Source organism: Coenobita brevimanus, chromosome 39 (genome assembly GCF_032717465.1).
Source record: "Coenobita brevimanus isolate Jiangsu-jjx chromosome 39, ASM3271746v2, whole genome shotgun sequence".
Taxonomy (NCBI): Eukaryota; Metazoa; Arthropoda; class Malacostraca; order Decapoda; family Coenobitidae; genus Coenobita; species Coenobita brevimanus.
The window spans coordinates 23,059,850-23,082,570 of record NC_136992.1 but is presented as its reverse complement, the minus strand read 5'-3'; the positions used below and the strand labels follow the sequence as shown (position 1 = coordinate 23,082,570).

At 44.5% G+C, this 22,721-nt stretch overlaps 1 protein-coding gene across 1 annotated transcript in view; it reads left to right on the top strand.

Moving 5' to 3' along the window:
- Nucleotides 1-22,721, top strand: part of LOC145396870 (zinc finger protein ubi-d4 B-like) — a 636,773-nt gene that overhangs the window by 145,008 nt on the left and 469,044 nt on the right. Inside the window, exon 6 of the mRNA XM_080270158.1 lies at nucleotides 16,698-16,703. Within this exon, the coding sequence (XP_080126284.1) occupies nucleotides 16,698-16,703 (6 nt within the window). The remainder of the gene's footprint in view (nucleotides 1-16,697; nucleotides 16,704-22,721) is intronic.

Genomic DNA, 22,721 nt, shown 5'->3' with positions numbered 1-22,721 from the left:
CGGAGGGAGAGCCCTCTCAGTGTCAGGAGAGGCAACAGCTCCATGAACTTCATCCAACTACTTCTCACTCTAGCCACAGAGCTAGCTCCAGCCCCACCTCCAGCACATAGCATGTCTCCCAAGCAACGAAACTTCCACACACTCAGGAGACTCACCAGCAAGTTTAATCCTTTCATGCCTGATAATCTCCTGCTCTCCCCAGCACACCGCACACATGAAATCAGCATTATCTCGCAGTCTACATCTGATACCACTACATCTCTTGTGCACCCACTTATCACAGACACTGCTTAAGATGGAGTTACTTCCCACGCCCTTGTGGCAAATTGTACATGGCCACTCCCCCTCTTCTGCGACAGTACCGCCACCAGCCCTTGATACCATCACTTTTGTTTTATCTGCATTTACTCTTAAGCCCTTGTGCCCCATACCATCTCTCCACTTCCTAAATCTTTCCTTCGCTTCCCTTTAATTCTCTGTAGTTGACACCAAATCATAATCATACAACATCTCCCACGGGAGTCCATTTCTGAAGGCATGTGAGAAGGCTTAAGGTACCATGGTTAACAAAAAGGGGCTCAAAACTGACCCCTGGTCACACCATCATTTATGGAAACTCATCACTCAGACCTCCATTCTCCCTTACCTGGGTGCAAGCACCCACATACATGGCCATAACCACGCTAACCTCCCTAACCACTCCTCGATCCCAAGCTTTCTCATTGCCCACTTCACCACCTCTATAGGGACCTTGTCAGAGGCCTTCTCCTAATCAACAGTAACAAAGTACAGGTCCCTTTTCTCTCCTATATATTTTTTCTGAAGCTGTTGAGCGATGAATATGGCATCAGTGGTCTGCTTGCCTGGCACAAACCCAAATTGCATCTCATCAATATTCACCTTTCTCTGATTGTACCTTCTAGCACTCTCTCCATTACCTTCATTATCTGGTCAAAAAGCTTTATGCCTCTATAATTTTGTCTTTCCAGGGCATCACCTTTCCACTTGTACACATTTGCAATTACACTCTTCAGCCAATTGTTGAGACAACACATTCCCTCACTTCTGTATCTCCTGAGGTTTTCAGCATTTCAGCAGTCAACCCAAGCACATCTGCTGCCCTCCCCATCTGGATCCTGCCTATTGTCCTGCTCACAGTAGCAGCGCCAATCAAAGGCCAAGGTCCAGACACTGGATCTGCAGGCTCCTGGTCAAGCTCCTCATTCAACAACTGGGTGTAATGCTCTCTCCGTGTGTCTTCAGTGTTCCCACCGTTCACTATAATCCTTCCTTCATCATTCTTCACACACTGCTCACCTGTGATATCCCCGTTATCCTGCTTCATCTGATTTACCTCCTTTAATATCACATTCTTCCTTTCCACACGATTTAGGTTATCAAGTAAAAGTCTCTGTGACTCAGACTTCGCCCTGTAAACCTCTTTTATAGCCCTATGCTTGGCAGCCAAATATTCCTCCTTGCTACCACCCTTCTTCCATTTCCGGAAAAGCGTTCTTTTCTCCCTAACTGCAACTTCTACACCCTCATCCCACCACCAAGTTACTTTATGTCTTGGTGGTCCTCTTGTCCAACTGCATGTTATATCAGTAACTCTCAAGAGATTGTTCTTGAGGGCTCTGTACTGTTCATTAACGCCTCTGTCTATGGCTCCCTGTTCAGCCACCACTCTCCTCAACTCGCTATAGAAGGCATCCCTTACTACTTGGTTTTTCAGCTTCCATACTTTCCTCCTAGGTACATAAGTGCTCTTTTTCATCACTCGTTCTTTAAGTACCATATCACAAATCAATAGTTTGTGCTGCTGCACACATTCCCCACTTCCTATAACTTTAACATCCCCCACTAACCTCCTATCAGCCCTCCTAACCAGAAAATGATCTATCTGACTGCTATTTCCCCCAGACTCATACGTAATTAACCTACTCTCTCTTTTCCTAAAATATGTGTTGCACACAATCATGTCCGTTACCTCCCCAAACTCGAGTATCCTTTCCCCTTCCACATTCCTTATACCATACGCACATCCCCAATGTACTCCTTCTTAACCTTGTGCTGCTTCACCTACGTGACCATTTAAGTCCTCTCCCAAAACCACTATCTCATCATCTCGCATACCACCTACTACACGTATTAAATCATCCCAAAATCTTCTCTGCTTCATCCAATCCTGCCTGTGGAACATATGCTGATATAACTGCAGCTATCTTTCTACCGAAAAGAATTTTCACTACCAATATCCTATATATCTATCTATCTATAGCCCGACGCCTAATCCCGCAAAGGGTGGCCGCAGACAAAACGCCTCCAAGTCACTCTGTCACCCACCATTTGACTACCCTCCCCCCAACTCACCCCCCCCTCCCTCATATACCTCTCAACTCCATCCCTCCACCTCATCCTCGGTCTACCCCTCCCTCTCCCTCCCTCCACCTCACCTACATACACCCTCCTAGTCAGTCTTTCATTCTCCATTCTCTCCAGATGTCCAAACCACCTCAGTGTATTTCTCCTAATCTTCTCAACCACATCCACATCTACCCCACAACGTTCCTTCACTTCTTCATTCGTCAACCTGTCCCTCCATGTCACTCCACATGCTCCTCTCAAGTAACTCATTTCCACTGCTCTCACTCTTGACTTGTTCCCCTCTTGCAAGGTCCACGCCTCGCTTCCATACATCAGGGTAGGGATCACAATACTATCATGCAGTGACTTCTTAACTTCCATACTCACCTCCCTATTTCTCATCACTGCTTTCAGTGTACCAACAACCTTCCTTCCCTGCTGTACCCTTTCACGTACTTCATCCAATCGCTTACTCTTATAACATTCATAACATACTCCACCCATTTCTCCGCAACCATCACACCAACACCCCCATATCCATCTCTCTCCCCTTGCCAAAACAACTTATAGCAACAGTCCCTCCCAACAATCTTTCTGGCTGATCCACCCCTGTACCGGACTTCCTACAAACATGCCACGTCCAACCACCTCCTACTGAATGCCTCAACGACTTCCCCCGCTCTTCCCCTCAAACTTCCCACATTCCATGAACCCACCCTCATCTCCCTGGGTGATTTACTGTCCTCAAGCTTCCTTTAAAACTTATTCTTGTGTTCTGCCATAGTCAGGATTAATAAAGGGGGATAGACATAGCACAGGCCCCACTCACTGCACAGTCCCAGGTCCAGGCGATGAATCTGGGACCCCTAGCCCACCAGCTTACCAGTGGCTGTGGTAGTGGCCTCTGGGCATGCCAGGACAGCGGCAGGGACACTCTCCAAGTGCGCCTTGGCACTCCAACTATCCTGCCATTATACATCCACTGATAGGGCAGTCTCATGGGGCACTATTCCCCGGTTCGGGCCCCTCTCTATTGTGCAGAAGCGGCAGCCTGGGAACCGCAGTGCCCTGTACCCTCTAGCACAGGCCTGAGCCCCATCTCGCCCTGGACCCATGATCTATGCTGGCGGCATCCCCGTCACGCCTCCCCCCAGAAGTCCACCACTAGGTAGTGGGGGCAAAATTTTCTGGCCGCATGCCCTTGCTGGCACCAACCCCTGTAACGTAGTGGGATATGTTGTGTATACACAGATCACAAGCGTCACATATTATACACGAAATTGGATGCACTGTTGACGGGTAGGTTGCCAGGGCATGATAATAACAACCTCAGAGCTGCGCTTCGCGACTATAGTATCGTATTGCTATACAGGCTGTCCCCAACTTACGAAAATAATTGGTTCTTAATGGTCTTTCGTAAGTCATTTTTTTTTGTAAGTCCATCTCTCTCTCTCTCTCTCTCTCTCTCTCTCTCTCTCTCCAGTTTTAAAGCCCAGTACTGTCTCCACTCCTCCACTTATCCCCTACCCTTCCCTGAACTGCAATTATTGCCTCACCTCCTTGTCAGTTTCTCAACCTGACCCCATCCTTCCTCTCAATGACTGACCTGCCGCACTCACGCACGCACACACTCACACACACACACACACACACACACACACACACACACACACACACACACACACACACACACACACACACACACACACACACACTGTGGAGAAAAGACAGAAAAGAAAAAAAGGGAGGAGGAGTGATGATAGCAGTGAAGAACAACATAAATGTAGATACTGTGGAAATGGGAGAAGGCAGGGCTGAAGTGATATATATGAAATTAGAAACTGGAGAGAATGTTAAGAGAGATATGGCGGTAGTGTATGTTCCCCCAAAGACGAGAGGATGGAAGGATGACGAATACCATGAGATGTTGTCAGATATGGCTAGCTATTTGCAAAAAATAATTGAGAAAAGCAATAATATAATTTTCGTGGGTGACTTTAATTGTAAAGAGGTGAACTGGGAGGAATGGTACTCGGGAGGCGGCGAGGATTCGTGGGGCACTATGTTATTAAATATCTATCTATCTATCTATTGCCAGACGCCTGAATCCCGTTTGGGGTGGCCACAAACAAATCGCCTCCAAGTCGCCCTGTCCCCCGCCATTTCACTACCCTGCTCCCAACTCACCCCCCCCTCTCTCATATACCTCTCCACCCCATCCCTCCATCTCATCCTCGGCCTCCCCCTCCCTCTTCCCCCCTCCACCTCACTCACATACACTCTCTTTGTCAGTCTTTCACCCTCCATCCTCTCCACATGGCCAAAATACCTCAGTGTGTTCCTCATAACGCTCCCTATCACATCCACATCAACACCACAACGTTCCTTTATATCCTCATTCGTCAGCCTCTCTCTCCATGTGACTCCACAGGCTCCTCTTAAATAACTCATTTCCACTGCTCTCTCTCTTGACTTGTGTCCTTCTAAAAACGTCCAAGCTTCACTTCCGTACGTTAGAGTTGGTATCACAATACTGTCATGTAGTAACTTTTTCACTTCCATGCTCACTTCCCTGTTTCTTGTGACTGCTTTCAAAGAACCAGCAACCTTTCTTCCCTGCTGTACCCTTTCAAGCACTTCACCCTCCAAACCTCCATCCTTACTCATCACACTACCCAAGTACTTAAACGTACTCACATTTTCCAATTCCTCACCATCCAACCTCGCTGTACATTCACTGACTTCACCTCTCTCAAAGACTATCACTTTACTCTTCCCTACATTCACCTTCAGATTCTGTTTCTTACACACTCTCCCAAACTCATCCACCAAGCCTTGCAGCTCCCCTTCGTCTTCACTCAACAACACAGTATCATCTGCAAACAACAGTACAGGGAGTTTCCAAACACTATCCTCTCTCACCAGGGCCACTCCAACATCCACTACCCTACCTTGTACCTCTTTTATTACCCCATCCATGTACAGATTGAACAACCATGGAGACATGACACATCCCTGTTTCAATCCAACTTTCAAAGAGAAAAATTCACTTAGTTCACCATCCACACGCACTGCAGCCTTAGCACCATTGTACATACTCTTCACAGCATTCAACAACTTCCCATCTACTCCATATATTCTTAACACTTTCCACAATCCTTGTCTATCCACCCTGTCATATGCTTTCTCCAAATCCATGAAAGCCGCATACAACTTCTTTCCCTTCTCTAGAAACTTTTCCACTAAAGATCTAAGAATGAGTATCTGATCTACACAACCTCTTCCCTTCCTAAAGCCCCTCTGTTCTTCTCCAACTAATTTCTCTGTTCTTTCTCTAACTCCGTCAATAAGTATCCTACCATACACTTTTCCTATTATACTAAGAAGACAAATGCCCCTATGATTACCACACACTTCTTTTTCCCCTTTTCCTTTGTACAAGGGAATAATTATACCTGTGTGTGGATGAGCGAATGAGAAGACAAGTGTTGGATGCAAGGGTGTGGAGAGGGTGGGGGAATGGAGTCTCGGACCATCACTTAGTGATGGCCAAGGTAGAGCTGCAAAGAAAGTGGTTGAGGAGGCGAAGGGGAAGACAGGAGGAAGTAGCTCCTGTGAGAAGAGTGGAGAAATTGCAAGATAGTGAGAAGAGGACAGAGTATAAGAGCATAGTGGAAGAAAGATTGGGAAGGTATGAGCTAGAGCAGATGGAAGGGGTGGAAGACGTATGTATGATATTCACGGAAGAGATAAGCGCAGCGTGTGAGGCGGTTTGTGGAGTGAGGAGGAGATGCAAGGGTGTGCAAGGGACAGCATGGTGGAATGATGAGGTGAAACGAGCTGTGGAACAAAAGAAGAAGGCATATGGTGAATGGTTGGCGAGTAGAGGTAGGGGAGAAGATGAGAGAGAGAAGAGAGAGGTATATGTGAGCAGGAGAAGGGAGGTTAAGAGACTGGTGAAGGAGAGTAAGAAGAAAGTGGATGAAGAGTTTGGGAGGAATCTGAGTGTGAAATGGAGGGAGAGTAAGAAATTGTTTTGGAAGGAGGTAAAGAAAGTAAGGCAGTGTGAAAGGGGAAATAGTAGGGGAGTGAAAGATAGGAATAATAGATTGTTGGTGGAGAAGAGAGAGAAGTTGAGGAGATGGAAGGAGCACTTTGAGGATTTGTTGAATGTAGAGAGTGAGAGCAGTGTGAGTATAAGTGGTTGGGGAATGGCTGGGAGAAGAAGAGATGAGAGGAGGGAGGAAGAGATCAGTAGGTCGGAAGTAGTGGAAGCGATGAAGAAGATTAAACTGGGAAAGGCCCCAGGAATTGATGGAGTGTGTGGTGAAATGCTTAGGTATGGGGGTGAGATTGTTGTGGAGTGGATATGGAAGTTGTGTAGATTGGCTTGGGAAGAGGGAAGGGTTCCGGAGGACTGGAAATCAGGTATAATTGTTCCTCTGTACAAAGGAAAAGGGGAGAGAGAAGTATGTGGTAACCATAGGGGTATTTGCCTTCTTAGTGTGACTGGTAAAATATATGGTAGAATACTCATTGATAGGGTTAGGCATATGACAGAGGAGCTAGTTGGAGAAGAACAAGGGGATTTAGGAAGGGAAAAGGGTGTGTAGATCAGATATTTGTTCTAAGATGTTTAGTGGAGAAGTATCTAGAGAAGGGAAGGAAAGTGTACGCTGCCTTCATGGACTTGGAGAAAGCTTATGACAGAATAGATAGGAAAGGTATGTGGAAGGTATTAAGAATATATGGAGTGGAGGGGAAATTGTTGAGTGCTGTGAAGAGTATGTACGAGGGAGCTAGGGCTACGGTGCGAGTGGATGGTGAGCTGAGTGAGTTCTTTGATCTCAATGTGGGACTGAAACAGGGGTGTGTAATGTCTCCATGGCTGTTTAATATATATATGGATGGAGTCGTAAAGGAGGTACAAGGTAGGGCAGTGGATGTGGGGGTGGCCCTAATGAATGAGGGTGAGATTTGGAAGCTTCCGGTGTTGCTGTTTGCTGATGATACAGTATTGTTGAGTGAAGATGAATGGGAGTTGCAAGGTTTGGTGAATGAATTTGGGACAGTGTGTAGGAGGAGGAAGCTGAAAGTTAATGTAAACAAAAAGTAAAGTTATGGTGTTTGAGAGGAATGAAGTCACAGAGTGTGCAGTGAGGTTGGATGGTGAGGATATGGAGAATGTGAGTGCATTCAAGTACTTGGGTAGTGTGATGAGTAAGGATGGAACTTTGGGGGATGAAGTACGTGAAAGGGTACAGCAGGGAAGGAAGGTTGTTGGCACACTGAAAGCAGTGATGAGAAATAGGGAGGTGAGTATGGAAGTTAAGAAGTCACTGCATGATGGTATTGTGATCCCTACCCTGACGTATGGAAGCGAGGCGTGGACCTTGCAAGAGGGGAACAAGTCAAGAGTGAGAGCAGTGGAAATGAGTTACTTGAGAGGAGCATGTGGAGTGACATGGAGGGACAGGTTGACGAATGAAGAAGTGAAGGAACGTTGTGGGGTAGATGTGGATGTGGTTGAAAAGATTAGGAGAAATACACTGAGGTGGTTTGGACATGTGGAGAGAATGGAGAATGAAAGACTGACTAAGAGGGTGTATTTAGGTGAGGTGGAGGGAGGGAGAGGGAGGGGTAGACCGAGGATGAGGTGGAGGGATGGAGTTGAGAGGTATATGAGGGAGGGGGGGGTGAGTTGGGGGGAGGGGAGTCAAATGGTGGGTGACAGAGTGACTTGGAGGCGCTTTGTCTGCGGCCACCCTTTGCGGGATTAGGGCGTCGGGCTATAGATAGATAGATAGACTTCCAATCCTCCGGGACTCTACCTTCCTCCTAGGCTAATCTGCACATCTTCCACATCCATTCTACTACTATCTCTCCCCCATGCTTCAGCATTTCACCACACACTCCATCAATTCCTGGGGCTTTCCCAGATTTAACTTTCTTCATTGCTTCCACAACTTCTATCCTACTGACTTCTTCCTGTCTTCTCACCTCCCTCCGTCTCCCAGCCATTCCCCAGCCACTTATACTCGCATTACTTCCATCCTCTACGTTCAACAATTCCTTAAAGTGTTCTCTCCATCTGCTCACTTTTTCTCCCTTCTCCACTAGTAATCTACCATTTTTATCTTTCACTCCCCTGCTAACTTCACTTCCACCCTGTCTTACTCTTTTCACCTCTTTCCAGAACATTTTCTTACAGTCCCTCCACTTTACACTCAAATTCCTACCAAATTCCTCATCCACTCTCTTCTTACTCTCTCTTACTAATCTTTTCAGCTCTCTCTTTCTTTCTACATATAACTCTCTCTTCCACCTCTCAACTTCTTCCACGCCCCTATTTCTCATCCATTCATTGTATGCTTCCTTCTTTTGTGCAATGGGTCAAAGAAGAGACATGGTTTCGAGGTGAGGACACACCAGCAAGGTTAGATTTACTGTTCACCAAAGAACTCGATGTAATAGAATCATTGGAATATCTCTGTCCTTTGGGAAAAATTGATCACGTGGTCATTGAGTTCCAGATGTTAATAGGAAACGTTGAGCCAAGGGACGAGCTTCATAGACAGGGAAGATACAACTTTGGGAAAGCAAATTTTACAGGATTGAGAAACTTTTTTGAAAATGCGGATTGGAGAAAATTCAGAGAAACAAGAGAGATACAGAGGAAGTGGGATATCTTTTTAGACCTCTATAATTTGGGAGTGGAAAAATTTGTACCAAGAGTAAGAGGGAAAGAAAACAGGAAAAAGGAGTGGTTTAATAGAAGGTGTATGATAGCAAAAAGAGAGAGAGATAAGGCGTGGAACAATTGGAGAAAGAGAGGTAACAATAGAACAAAGGAAGAATATAAAAGAACAAGAAATGAATACACAAGAATACGTAGAGAAGAAGAAAGGAATTTTGAAAAAGGTATAATTGACAAATGCAAGGATGAACCCGAACTGTTTTATAGATTTGTTAATGGCAAACTGAAACAAAAGGAAGGAATCACCAAACTGAAAGTAGAATGAGAGGTCTTTAAGGATGCGGCAATGCAAGCAGAAATAATGAACAAACGTTTCCAGTCAGTTTTCACTAAAGAAAAGGAGCTTGTGGAAGAGGAGGGAGTGATTAGAAATGTTCCGGTGATGAAAGATATAAAAGTGGAGGTACGGGAAGTGTATAAATTACTGGAAACTCAAGATGTAAGGAAAGCCCCAGGACCTGATGGAATTTCTAATTGGGTACTGAAGGAATGCAGAGAACAACTGGCGGATAAAATTCACAGTTTAATCGTATGCTCACTGGAAGAGGGGAAAGTGCCACAAGAATATAAGAGGGCAAATGTGGTACCAATTTACAAGGGAGGAAACAGGGAAGAACCCCTGAATTATAGACCAGTGTCTCTAACCAGCATGGTCGCAAAATTGTGTGAGAGAATCCTGAAAGACAGATGGATAAAATATCTGGAAGAGATGAATATTTTGGCTGAATGTCAGTTTGGATTCAGAAGTGGAAGGTCATGTGTTTCTAACTCTTTGAGCTTTTACTCAAGAGCGATTGATGTGGTACAGGAGAGAGATGGTTGGGTGGATTGTGTGTACTTAGACTTAGAGAAGGCCTTTGACAAGGTACCTCATAAGAGACTAATGTGGAAACTAGAATATATAGGAGGACTAAAGGGGAAACTTCTGGAATGGATGAGAGACTTTTTGAGAGACAGACAAATGAGGACAGTAATAAAGGAAAAGATGTCTGGATGGAGGGAAGTAACAGGTGGAGTCCCTCAAGGCTCAGTGTTGGCGCCAGTAATGTTCCTGATTTACGTAAATGATGTGGTAGCTGGAGTGAACAGTTATGCAAGTCTGTTTGCTGATGATGTAAAGATCTTGAGGAAGATAGAGGTTGAGGAGGATTGTAAAATACTGCAGGAGGATTTGGATAGGATACACAATTGGAGCCGGACGTGGGAAATGAAATTTAACGTAAAGAAATGTAAAATATTGGAAATGGGTAAAAGTACCAGGAGACCATCACTGAATTATTTTTTGGGTAATGAATTAATCACTAAAAGGAGAGAAGAGAGAGATTTGGGAGTGCTGATCTAAGATAGTTTGTCACCAGAAAAGCACATTAACAAGATAGTTGGAGAGACTTATAAACTCTTGACTAACATAAGAGTAGCATTTCATTATATGGATGAGGAAATGATGAAAAAATTGATAGTGGCCATGATCCGCCCCAGGTTAGAATATGCAGTGGTAGTGTGGTCCCCACACAAAAAGAAAGATATAAACAAGATTGAGAGAATACAAAGAACAGCAACCAAGATGGTCCCCAGTCTGACAAACCTGTCATACAGAGAGAGGCTGGAAAAACTGGATTTGCCTTCGTTAGAGGAAAGGAGAAAGAGGGGAGACATGATTGCGGTGTTCAGGACCATGGTGGGAGTAGATAAAATTGACAAAGAAGATCTGTTTGTATGGGATAAGAGAGCAACAAGAGGACACGGAATGAAATTCAAAAAGTCAAGCTGCTTGAAGGATATCAAGAAATATAGCTTTCCTTACAGAAGTATAGACTTATGGAATAGCCTGGACAAAGAGATTGTCCACTCTAAAAACTTAAACGAGTTTAAAGCTAAATTCGACTTATTGAGAAACAGCGACGGAAACCCACGAGCATAGTACATTCCGTGTATATCACAATTAGGTATATTAGGTAAATACTTAAATATTTGGAACGACTTAGACAAAGAGGTGGTGCATGAGAAAAACATTCATGTGTGTAAAGGTAGACTTGATAAATGTGGATATGGAGACAGGACAACACGAGCATTGCTCAATTCCTGTATACTACAAATAGGTAAATACAATTAGAGAAATACACACACACACTTTTTTGCGTGTCTGCAGATTTTTCTTAAGTTGATCCTTCATAAGTAGGGGACTGACTAGTCTGTTATTCAACTCAGCAGTCATGGTGGGGAGAGGGTAAGTTCAGGCCAGGTTGGTGTAAAATCGGTAGGAAACACATGTAATGTGGCCTGTTGCGCCCCATTTAATGGACATTGTTTGTTATAGCCAACGGAAGTTTGGTGGCCTTCATATTATCTGTTATATCTGATATCTGGTCTATCAAGGTCTGTTAAAGCAAGGGTCTACTGTATATTGATCAGAGGAATATATTGTACTATACTTGAATGATATGGTCATACAGGGAGAATGCAAGCATGGTAAGTTATGTGATGAGGGTATATTTGAGCTTGTTTGCAGGTGAGAGAAGGTGTGTAAGACCAAGAAGATAAATGGATATGATATAAATGTTTGAGAAAGAGTGTTTGGAAATTCATAATGCTAAGGAACTATTAAGGAATTAAATGAATTGGACATGGTATGAAGATGCACATGACATGGGCTGTATCCCACTCTATGTTATTAGCTGATGAACTGATTCTTTGAGCATAATTATAAAAATATCAGCAGTAACAGTGGTAATAGTAATAGTAATAACAGTAACACCAAGAGCAACAACAAAGCACCAATGTATTTTCTTTTGTTTCTCAAAAGCACCAGTCCTTCAAGAATTCATAAGTGTCTGAATTATAAAATTGACAGTTTGATTTATGTAATTTATATAAAGTAACACAAGGCACTTCAGTCAGATGTAGTACAAAAAGGTGCAAGTTAGAGGAATGATTTGGGTTTAGTAATGACCTTGCCTTAAATGTCTGAACCCAGTAGCCCAGCCCTGAGTGCCCGTGTTGTTAATAGCAAAATAAAAGATTCTGCCCCATGCAGGCATGGAACACTGAGCTTAAAATGTACAGTCCATTCACTTAATATGTGAGTTTCTGTGACACGAAATACCTAGAGCATGATGGGGGGATGAAAAATGAAATAGCTAGTAGTGTGCAAGTTGGTTTTGAAAACACAAAATCAGAGGGGCAAAGTGAGCCGAATCCAGTGTTGCACTACAGAGCGTGACCTACCCATGTAGAGCATGCGAGGAAGTGGCACAGGTCATAACATCAATGCGGGTCATGACATCACAAGCCATGGCCATGGATAATGAAGATCTACTGATCCAAAACACAAAATCCTGGCAGCCTTTGATGAGTAGATCAAGTGACATTGAATGAAAACTGTAAAGTGAGAGCACAAGAGGTTCTGAATGCCATAGAAAACAGCCTCTATTGCTGCTGAAGCAGGCATGCTGAGGAAGTGAACCAAAGGCATCAGACTGTGATCACCACCTTCTTGACTAGACCACAACAAGAAGATCATCCAGTGCCTTCAACGTCAGCTGAGGATGACAACAATGGTGCATCTGTTTTGTCTGCCTTGGACTTTGAGGGTTCATGACTGATGTGAAGCATGTTGATGGTGGAGGTGGTGTGATGGAGTTGGGCGATGTGGAGGGTGCTGGGGCCGAGGCACCGTAACTACTTCACCTTGCCTCAGAACCCCATTTCTTCTGGTCAGTTAAGCCTTTCCTTCATAGATTTTAAGGAAAGAAACTATTGTGTGCGTTGTACTTACCATGTACAGATAACTCCCATGATTTGCGGACCCACCACTGACACCCCCGCAAATTTGTGGCTTAACATCGGGGCTGATTTACTGTGTGTTTGCAGCATAGGTCTCTTCCTGCTCGTTCCTGTTCACCCAGTCCTGTCACTCCTATACAAAGCCACAGTGCCACCCTACCTCTGTCTCACTCTCTGCCTGGCCACCGTTGCAAGCATTTCAACCTTCGCAAGTACAGTACAGTATCAAACTTTCCATCTTTATTGTGCCATATAGTGCTCTCACATGTGCAAAACTTTCAATAACTGGTATTGCAGTGCTATACTCTACTGCTGAGTGAATAACTGCCTCATTTTGTGAGCTTTTTAGTGCCCTTCAGTGTTATAACTTGTGCTCCCATGTGTGCGATACTGTTTTCCATTATGGACCCTAAGTGAGTTGCCTCTCTTAGTGCAGAGTGCACCACCTCTAGGCATCAGAAATAAAGTGATGAGCCTTGAGGAGAAGCTCAAGTTGCTTGATAAGTGTAGGGAGTACATGTCTTACGCAGCTGCAGGAAAATTGTTTAAAGTGAGTGAGAGCACAGTGCATTACATTACGAAAAATGAGAGTAGAATTTGAGGGGCACTGCAGTCCACTGCACCAGCTTCAGCCAAGCATGCACCACTAGTAAGAGTTATGCTACAGATGATGAAGGCTGTTTGTATGGTTTGAAGACCAACATTGTATAGGCAGTCCTATTGACTCTAATGCAATTCGTACGAATGCCAAGTCACTGTATGATCAGATGAGCACTGCACCTGTTGATCCTGAGGCCCCTAGCACCAGTGCAGACCCTGGGCCTGCTGCAACCAGCCCTCCTCCATTTTCAGCTAGCAAGGGTTGGTTCAACAGGTTCAGGAAACGATTCTCCCTGCATAGCCTTAAAATGTCGGGGGAATTAGGGTCGGCCAGCCACGCAGCAGCAGCAGCATTCCCTCCTGAACTCAAGAAAATCATTAAAGAGAAGGGATACAGGCCTGAACAAGTTTTGAATGTGGACAAGACAGGCCTTTATTGGATATGTATGTATGAGATGGAGGGATGGAGTGGAGAGGTATATGAGAGAGAGAGGTGTGAGCTGGGAGCAGGACAGTGAAAAAGCGGGGGACAGGGCGACATGGAGGCGATTTATTTGTGACCACCCCTTGTGGGATTGAGGCGTCTGGCAATAGGTAGATAGATAGATTGTATGTATGTTGCAAGGGAGGAAAGGAGGGTGCCAGGGTTCAAGGTCGCTAAGGATTGTTGCATCTTTCTACTGTGTGGTAATGCTGCTGGCCACATGATTAAGCAAAGCTTTATTTGTAAGTCTGCCAACCAAAGAGCACTGAAGCAGCATATCAAAAACCTCCCTGTCTACTGGATGAGCAACAAAAAGGCATGGACCTCCAGCAACATCTTCATGGTCTGGTTCCACCATTGCCCACTGACGGAGGTCCAGGCATATCTTCAGGAGTTGGGCATCCACTTCAAGGTCCTCCTAATGTTGGACAACGGTTCTTGCCACCCACAGTCACTGCAAGGCCTCTGTTAACACGTGGAGGTTGATTTTCTGTCCCCCAACTCAACCTCCATCATACAACCTCTTGACCAGGTGTAATAAGTGCCCTTAAGGCCTGTTAAACCAAGCTTTCCATGGTTAGGCTACATTCTGCCTTGGAAGACAGTCCTGTCCTAGGTGTAATGGATTATTGGAAAGGGTTCACCATCACAGACTACCTCTCGGTGGTGCAGGAGAATATGAAATATTTGCGGCCAGAGTCAGTGAATGGCTGTTGGAGTTCTCTGTGGCTGGAGTGCGTCCAAGATTTTGAGGGCTTTGTTCCATGTGACCAGATGGAGCAGGCCGTGCTAAGGACTGTGAAACTGGCAAGGCAGGTAGGAGGTGAAGGCTTCACGTACTGTAAATGCAGGAGAGTGAGGTGATGGACCTGGTGGAATGCCATGAGGTGGAGCTGTCTGAAGGAAAACTCGTGGAGATGGTTAAGTCTGTGAGTGAGGAGGAGGAAGATGAGGATAATCCTGAGGAAGCACCCTAGCAGCAAGCTCTCACCCTTGAGAAGCTGGGGGAGGGAGTTAGGATGACTGCTCAACTTAAGCAATTTTTTTTTCGATATGCACCCATCATTGGTGAGGGCATTTAACATGTTAGATGCTGCAGTAGCTCCATACAAGACAGTTTTGGAGGAGATGAAGAGGGAACAATCACAGTTACCCATCACCATGTTCATTACAAGGTGATCGAGACCTGCAGTAATTCCTGAGACTACTGAGGCTGTGCTTGTGCCTATGTGTGAGTCTGAGGCTGAGCCTCAACCTAAACCTGAGCCTGAGCCTGACGTTGCATCTTTTCCACTTGCCTCCGTGGTGGGCCTTGATGATCCTCCACCCCTCGGCAATGATGACAGCAGTGGAAATGACAGGGAGTCTACGCACATGTAGATTTGTCATGCTATGCCATTACGCTTCACATTATCTCATAGCAGTTCATCTGTCATCGGTAACTGATGGTTAATCATCTTCAGCGTCATCGTTGTCATCATCATCATCATCATCATCATCACACACGTTGTCAGTGTTTGTCTGCTATAACTTCAGAGACAGTGGTGAGTTAACTCTGTATTTAATGGGTATGGTATCAAGAAGTTGCAGTAATTTATTTACTTGATGACTGTCCCAGACTCACACTGTTGTGTGCACGTGGTGCATACATCTGTGGAAGTTTGTGGAATCCATTAGCTACCCTAACTTCTTATAACCATGTGCATTAAAAACTTATTCATTATTACAGTTCAGTATATATTTGTAATATTTTATGCTGTTTTCAGGTCCCAGAAATGGGTTTTAAGGTCTTTGTGCACACCGCCATGGGAGTCCATGGCAGTCATCAACAACAAAATTATCCTAAATTCATATAACCATACCCATTAACAACTTCTTTATTGTGGGCAGGAGGGGGAAGAAAACACGGGTGAAATAGAGGTGAGCTTTATTCCCGACTAGTTTTGCCTGTGGCATCTTCAGGAGTACCCCTGGAAAAGATACAGGGAAAACTAGATGGGAATAAAGCTCACCTCTTTTTCACCCTTGTTTCCTTCCACCTTCCCACACTTGTCATGATGTCTCTACTTAAACTTCTTAATTATTAAAGTATTGTATACAGTAGAACAGTATATGTTTGTGACGTTTTGTGCTGGTTTCGTGTCTTTAAAATGGTTTTTACAGCAGGAGTAGACTGTAGCACCAGTCAAGCAGGGCAGTACTCCCAAGGTGGATGGAAGGCTGATGACAGGGAGTGCTGGAGCTCCCGTTTCATCAGCCTCTGGGACTAGTTCCTGACCATCCCCCTTTGCTGAACTTTTTCAGTGTCTTAATAACACAGAATAGGCCAGCATGCTCTCCAGTACAAGTTTCTCTAGCTATCAGCACCAAACTACATGCACAGTACATACTACACTTCCTTTTCAAAATTAAAAAAGGAAAAATGGCACAATAAAATCTGGCCTCGGAGTCCCCTGGGGGGGGGGACTATAAATTCCCCCACTATCCGCCTCTCTCCCAGTGATGACTCTGAGAGATGCCTGGAACCACTGTCTGACACACTCCTTCTTCATTTCTGCAACATTCGTGGCCTTTCCTCTAACTTTCTCTCTGTCGAACATCACCTGTCCTCCTCTAAACCTCACCTTCTCTTTCTGTCTGAGGCAACTGACAGCAAACCCTTTTCTGTTTCCTCCTACTTTCTCTATACTCATTTCAAAGCCAAAGGTGGCTGTTGTGTATATGTGCACAACAATTTATCTTGCTCTCGTGTTCCTTTTTTTTTTTTTTTTTTTTTTTTTTTTTTTTAAATGCGAGGAAGAAGGAATCAAAGGCCATGAGCCCGCAGTAACAGTTCCCTCCAAGAGAAAAACAAAATACAATAGAGAGCCAAATTCAAGATCCGATCATTTTGAGATGCCTGGACACACTGCGTTTGAAAGACTGGAGATCATAGGCAGCAGGAAATACAGAGAGAGGGAGACAGTTCCAGAGCTGACCTGTTGCATAAATGAAAGACTGGGAGTAACGGTTAACTCTTGCATTAGAGAGCTGGACAGAAAAGGGATGAGAGTTTGCTGCCAGACGGGTGCTACCGCACGTCGTAGAGGTGGAGGAATGCAAGCAGACAGTTCAGAGGAGCAGTGACCATTAAAGTAGCGATAGAAAAGAGATAAAGATGCAACAGTGCGGCAAAGAGACAGAGGTTGAAGGGAGTCAGTAAGAGGAGGAGAGTTAATGAGACGAAAAGCCTTTGACTCCACCCTATTGAGAAGAGCTGTGTGTGGGGAGCCTCCCCACACATGAGAGTTGTACTCCACACAGGGGCGGATAAAACCCCTGTATAGAGACAACAATTGTGCAGGGGTAAAGAAAGAGCGGAGTCGGCTTAGCACACCCAATCTTTTGGAAGCAGATTTTACAAGAGATGTAATATGATCTTTCCAAGATAAGTCCCGAGTAAATGAAACCCCAAGCATGTTCAAGGATGATGCAGGATTAAGCTGAATATTATTAAACATTAATGGGTATACCTGTGGAAGATTTTGTCGGGTTGATAGGTGTAAGAACTGAGTCTTAGATGCATTAAAGAGAACCATATTATTTTTACCCCAGTCAGAGATACGAGCCAAGTCAGACATTAGGTGTGCCATAGCCTCATCCCTTGTTTCTTGAAGTAACTGTTGAGATGGGCGTTGCGGGAACCGAATGGAAAGGTGAAGGGTGGAGTCATCAGCGTATGAGTGGATAGGGTTAGATGTACAGCTTAGAAGATCATTGATGAATAAAAGGAAGAGAGTTGGTGACAGGACAGAGCCCTGAGGAACACCACTGTTGATAGATCTAGGAGAAGAACGATGGCCGTCTACAACAGTGGCTATAGAACGACCAGAAAGGAAGCTAGCGATGAAGGCACAGATAGAAGGATAGAAACCGTAGGAGGGCAGTTTGGAAATTAAAGATTTATGCCAGACTCGATCGAAAGCCTTTGAGATGTCAAGTGCAATGGCAAAGCTTTCGCCGAAGTCCCGAAAGGAGGATGACCAGGAGTCTGAAAGGTAGGTGAGAAGATCGCCAGTGGAGCGTCCCTGACGGAACCCATACTGACGATCGGAAAGAAGGTTGTGATAGGAAAGATGCCTTAAAATTTTTCTATTAAGAATTGACTCAAAACTTTTGAAATACAGGACGTTAAAGCAATTGGACGATAGTTGGAGGGTTGGGAGTGGTCACCCTTCTTTGGGACTGGCTGAATGAGAGCAAACTTCCAGCAAGAAGGAAAGGTACAAGTTGACAGACAAAGGCGAAAGAGTTTGCCTAGGCAGGGTGTAAGCACAGAAGCACAGTTCTTGAGAACAACAGGAGGGACCCCATCAGGCCCATATGCCTTGTTAGTACTGAGGCCAGTGATGGCAGAAAATACATCAACTGAAGAAATTTTAATGTCAGCCATGAGGAAGTCAGAGGGGAGAAGTGATGGAGGAACAGCACCGGAATCGTCTAAGGTGGAATTGGAGGAGAAAGTCTGTGCGAAGAGATCTGCTTTATCAGTAGAAGAAATAGCTACAGAACCATCAGAGTAGAAAAGAGGAGGGAAGGATGATGAGGTAAAGTTGTTAGAAAGATTTTTGGCAAGGTGCCAGAAGGAGCGGGAAGAATTCGAGTTGGAGAGTTGAGAGCATTTAGTCTATCTATCTATCTATTGCCAGACGCCACAATCCCACAAGGGGTGGCCATTTGACTTTGAGTTATTTGTTTTACGGGGAGGGGCACTAACCCTCCACCAACCCACTTGTTGACACATAGGGAGCACGCATGGTTTGGTTATATGGTATAATAATAATATTAACAAAGAAATCTGGTTAAGATTCTCTTGCACGTTATTTATGCACTTCGTGTCATTTGTGCAATTCATGTCAATAAATAATAATAATAATAATAATACAGTAATAATAATAATCCATCCATCCATCCATCACCCAATCCCACGCCGCCCCACTAGGAGCGCAGAAGCCCGGGGCCAGGCAGCTGGTCCTGACATTTAAGATGAATAATAATAATAATAATAATAATAATAATAATAATAATAATAATAATCCATCCATCATCCAATCTTATGTTGCCCCACAAATTCCTTGATGAGTCTGGCTAAATGCTTGTTTACAATCAAATCTCCGCATCTTGATCCTATATCTCAGGTTACAGGAAAAAAAAAAAAAAAAAAAAAAAAAAAAAAAAAAATATATTTTTAGTAGAGCGAAGAACAGACTTAGCACGATTCCGGGCAGAAACGTAAAGATGATGTGATTCAGGGGTGGGTTGGCTCCGGTACCTTTTGTAGGCCCTCTCCTTGTTGCGGACAGCATTAGAACAAGCGTGATTAAACCAAGGCTTTCTTGCGTTAGTCAAAGGATATGAGAAAGGAATGTATGCTTCCATGCCCGAGAGAATAAACTCCGTAATGCGCAAGGCACACTCAGATGGCTCATGGCCATGGAAGCAATAATCATTCCAGGGAAAATCAAAGAAGTACTGCCTGAAGGCCTCCCAGTTCGCGGCTCCAAAATGCCACAGACGACGTTTCCCTGGAGGGTCCACAGGCCGTACCGGAGTGATAGGACAGGTTAAGGTAATAAGATTGTGATCGGAGGAGCCCAACGGAGAGAAAAGATTAACAGAGTAAGCAGAAGGATTAGTTGTGAGGAAGAGGTCAAGTATGTTGGAGCTCTCTCCAAGGCGGTCAGGGATACGGGTAGGGTGCTGTACAAGCTGCTCTAGGTCATTAAGGATAGAAAAGATGTAGGCTTGTTCACCAGGTGGATCCGTGAAAGGAGAGGAGAGCCAAAGGTGGTGGTGAACATTGAAATCTCCAAGAATGGAGATTTCAGAGAAAGGAGAAATGGACAGAATGTGTTCCATCGTAGAAGTAAAATAGTCGAAGAATTTTTGATAGTCAGTAGAATTAGGGGATAAGTAAACAGCACAGATATATTTAGTCAGAGAATGACAGGAAAGCCGAAGCCAGAGTGTGGAGAATTCAGATGAATCAAGTTCAGGAACACGAGAGCAAGATAAGTCGTTGCGTATGTATACACAACAGCCACCTTTGGCTTTGAAATGAGTATAGAGAAAGTAGGAGGATACAGAAAAGGGTTTGCTGTCGGTTGCCTCAGACAGCTGAGTCTCCGTCAGAAAAAGAAGGTGAGGTTTAGAGGAGGAGAGGTGGTGCTCAACAGAGCGAAAGTTAGATGAAAGGCCGCGAATGTTGCAGAAATGAAGAAGAAGAGAGTCAGACAGTGGTTCCAGGCACCTCGAGTCGTCACCTGGAGAGGGGCAGATGGTGGGGGCATTTATGGTCCCCCCCCTGGGGACTCCGAGGCTTGATTAATCGACGCCATTTTTGTGAATTTTGAATAGGAAGTGTAGTGTGTACTGTGCATGTAGTTTGGTGAAGATAGTTAGAGAAATTTGTACTGGAGAGCATGCTGGCCTACTCTCTGTGTAACTGAGACACTGAAAAAGTTCAGCAAAGGGGGATGGTCAGGAACTAGTCCTGAGGGCTGATGAAACGGGAGCTCCAGCACTCCCTGTCATCAGCTTTCCATCCACCTCGGGAGTACTGCCCTGCTCGACTGGTGCTACAGTCTACTCCACTTGATTCTTTTGAATTCTCTACTCTCTGGCTTCGGCTTTCTTGTCATTCCCAAACTAAATATATCTGCTCTGTTTGCTTATCTCCTAATTCTACTGACTATGAAAAATTCTTCGACTATCTTACTTTTATGATGGGACACATTCTATCCATTTCTCCTTTCTCTGAAATCTCCATTTTAGAAGATTTCAATGTTCACCACCACCTTTGGCTCTCCTCTCCTTTCACTGATTCACCTGGTGAACAAGCCTACATCTTTTCTATCCTTAATGACCTAAAGCAGCTTGTACAGCACCCTACCCGTATCCCTGACCGCCTTGGAGAGAGCTCCAACTTACTTGACCTCCATCTTACAACTAATCCTTCTGCTTACACTGTTAATCTTTCCTCTCTGTTGGGCCCCTCCAATCACAGCCTAATTACCTTGACCTGTCTCAGTGCTCAAGTACGGCCTGTGGCCCCTCCAAAGAAACGTCGACTGTGGCATTGTGGAGAAGTGGATTTGGAGGCCCTGAGGCAGTACTTCTTTGATTTTCCCTGGAATGATTATTGCTTCCATGGATGGGAGCCATCAGAGTGTGCATTGCTCATTGCGGAAGTTATTCTTTTGGGCATGGAAGCATACATTCCTTTCTCTTATCCCCTAACTAATGCAAGAAAGCCTTGGTTTAATCACGCTTGTTCTAATGCTGTCCGCAACAAGGAGAAGGCCTATAAAATGTACCAGAACCAACCCACCCTTGAATCACATCTTGCTTATGTTTCTGCCCAGAATTGTGCTAAGTCTGTTCTTTGCTCTGCTAAAAATAATTACATCTGTACCAAATGCTCTCAACTCTCAAACTTGAATTCTTTCCTCTCCTTTGGCACCTTGCCAAAAAACCTTTCTAACAACTTTCCCTCATCATCCATCGCTCTTCTTTTCTATTCTGATGGCACTGTAGCTATTTCTTCTACTGATAAAGCAGATCTCTTTGCTCAGACTTTCTCCTCCAATTCCACCTTAGACGATTCCAGTGCTGTTCTTCCATCAATTCCCCCCCTCTGCCTTCCTCATGGCTGACATTAAAATTTCTTCAGCTAATGTATTTTCTGCTATGACAGGCCTTAATACTAACAAGACATATGGGCCTGATGGAGTCCCTCCTGTTGTCCTCAAGAACTGCGCTTTTGTGCTTACACCCTGCCTAGGTAAACTCTTTCGCCTTTGTCTGTCAGCTTGTACTTTCCTCTTTGCTGGAAGTTTGCTCTCATTCAGCGAGTCCCAAAGAAGGGTGACCATTCCCAACCCTCTAACTATTGTCCAATTGCTTTAACATCCTGTGTCTCAAAAGTTTTTGAGTCAGTTCTTAACAGAAAAATTTTAAAGCATCTTTCCTATCACAACCTTCTTTCTGATCATCAGTATGGGTTCCGTCAGGGATGCTCCACTGGCGATCTTCTCACCTACCTTTCAGACTCCTGGTCATCCCCCTTTTGGGACTTTGGTGAAAGCTTTGCCATTGCACTTGACATCTCAAAGGTTTTCGATCGAGTCTAGCATAAATCTTTAATTTCCAACCTGCCCTCTTACAGTTTCTATCCTCCCATCTGTGCCTTCATCTGTAACTTCCCTCCCTGGTCTTTCTGTAGCCACTGTTGTAGACAGTCATCGTTCTTCTCCTAGATCTGTCAGCAGTGGTGTTCCTCAGGGCTCTGTCCTATCACTGGCTCACTTTGTACATCTAACCCTATCCACTCATACGCTGATGATTCCACCCTTCACTTTTCCATTCGGTTCCTGCAACGTCCATCTCAGCAGTTACTTCAACAAACAAGGGATGAGGCTGTGGGAAACCTAATGTCTGACTTGGCTCATATCTCTGACTGGGGTAAAAATAATCTTGTTGTTTTTAATGCATCAAAAACTCAGTTTTTACACCTATCAACCCGACACAATCTTCCACAGGAGTACCCACAAATGTTTAATAATATCAAGCTCAATCCTGCATCATCCTTGAAAATGCATGGGGTTTCATGTACTCAGGACTTATCTTGGAAAGATCATATTGCATCTCTTGTAAAATCGGCTTCCAAGAGTTTGGGTGTGCTAATCCGAC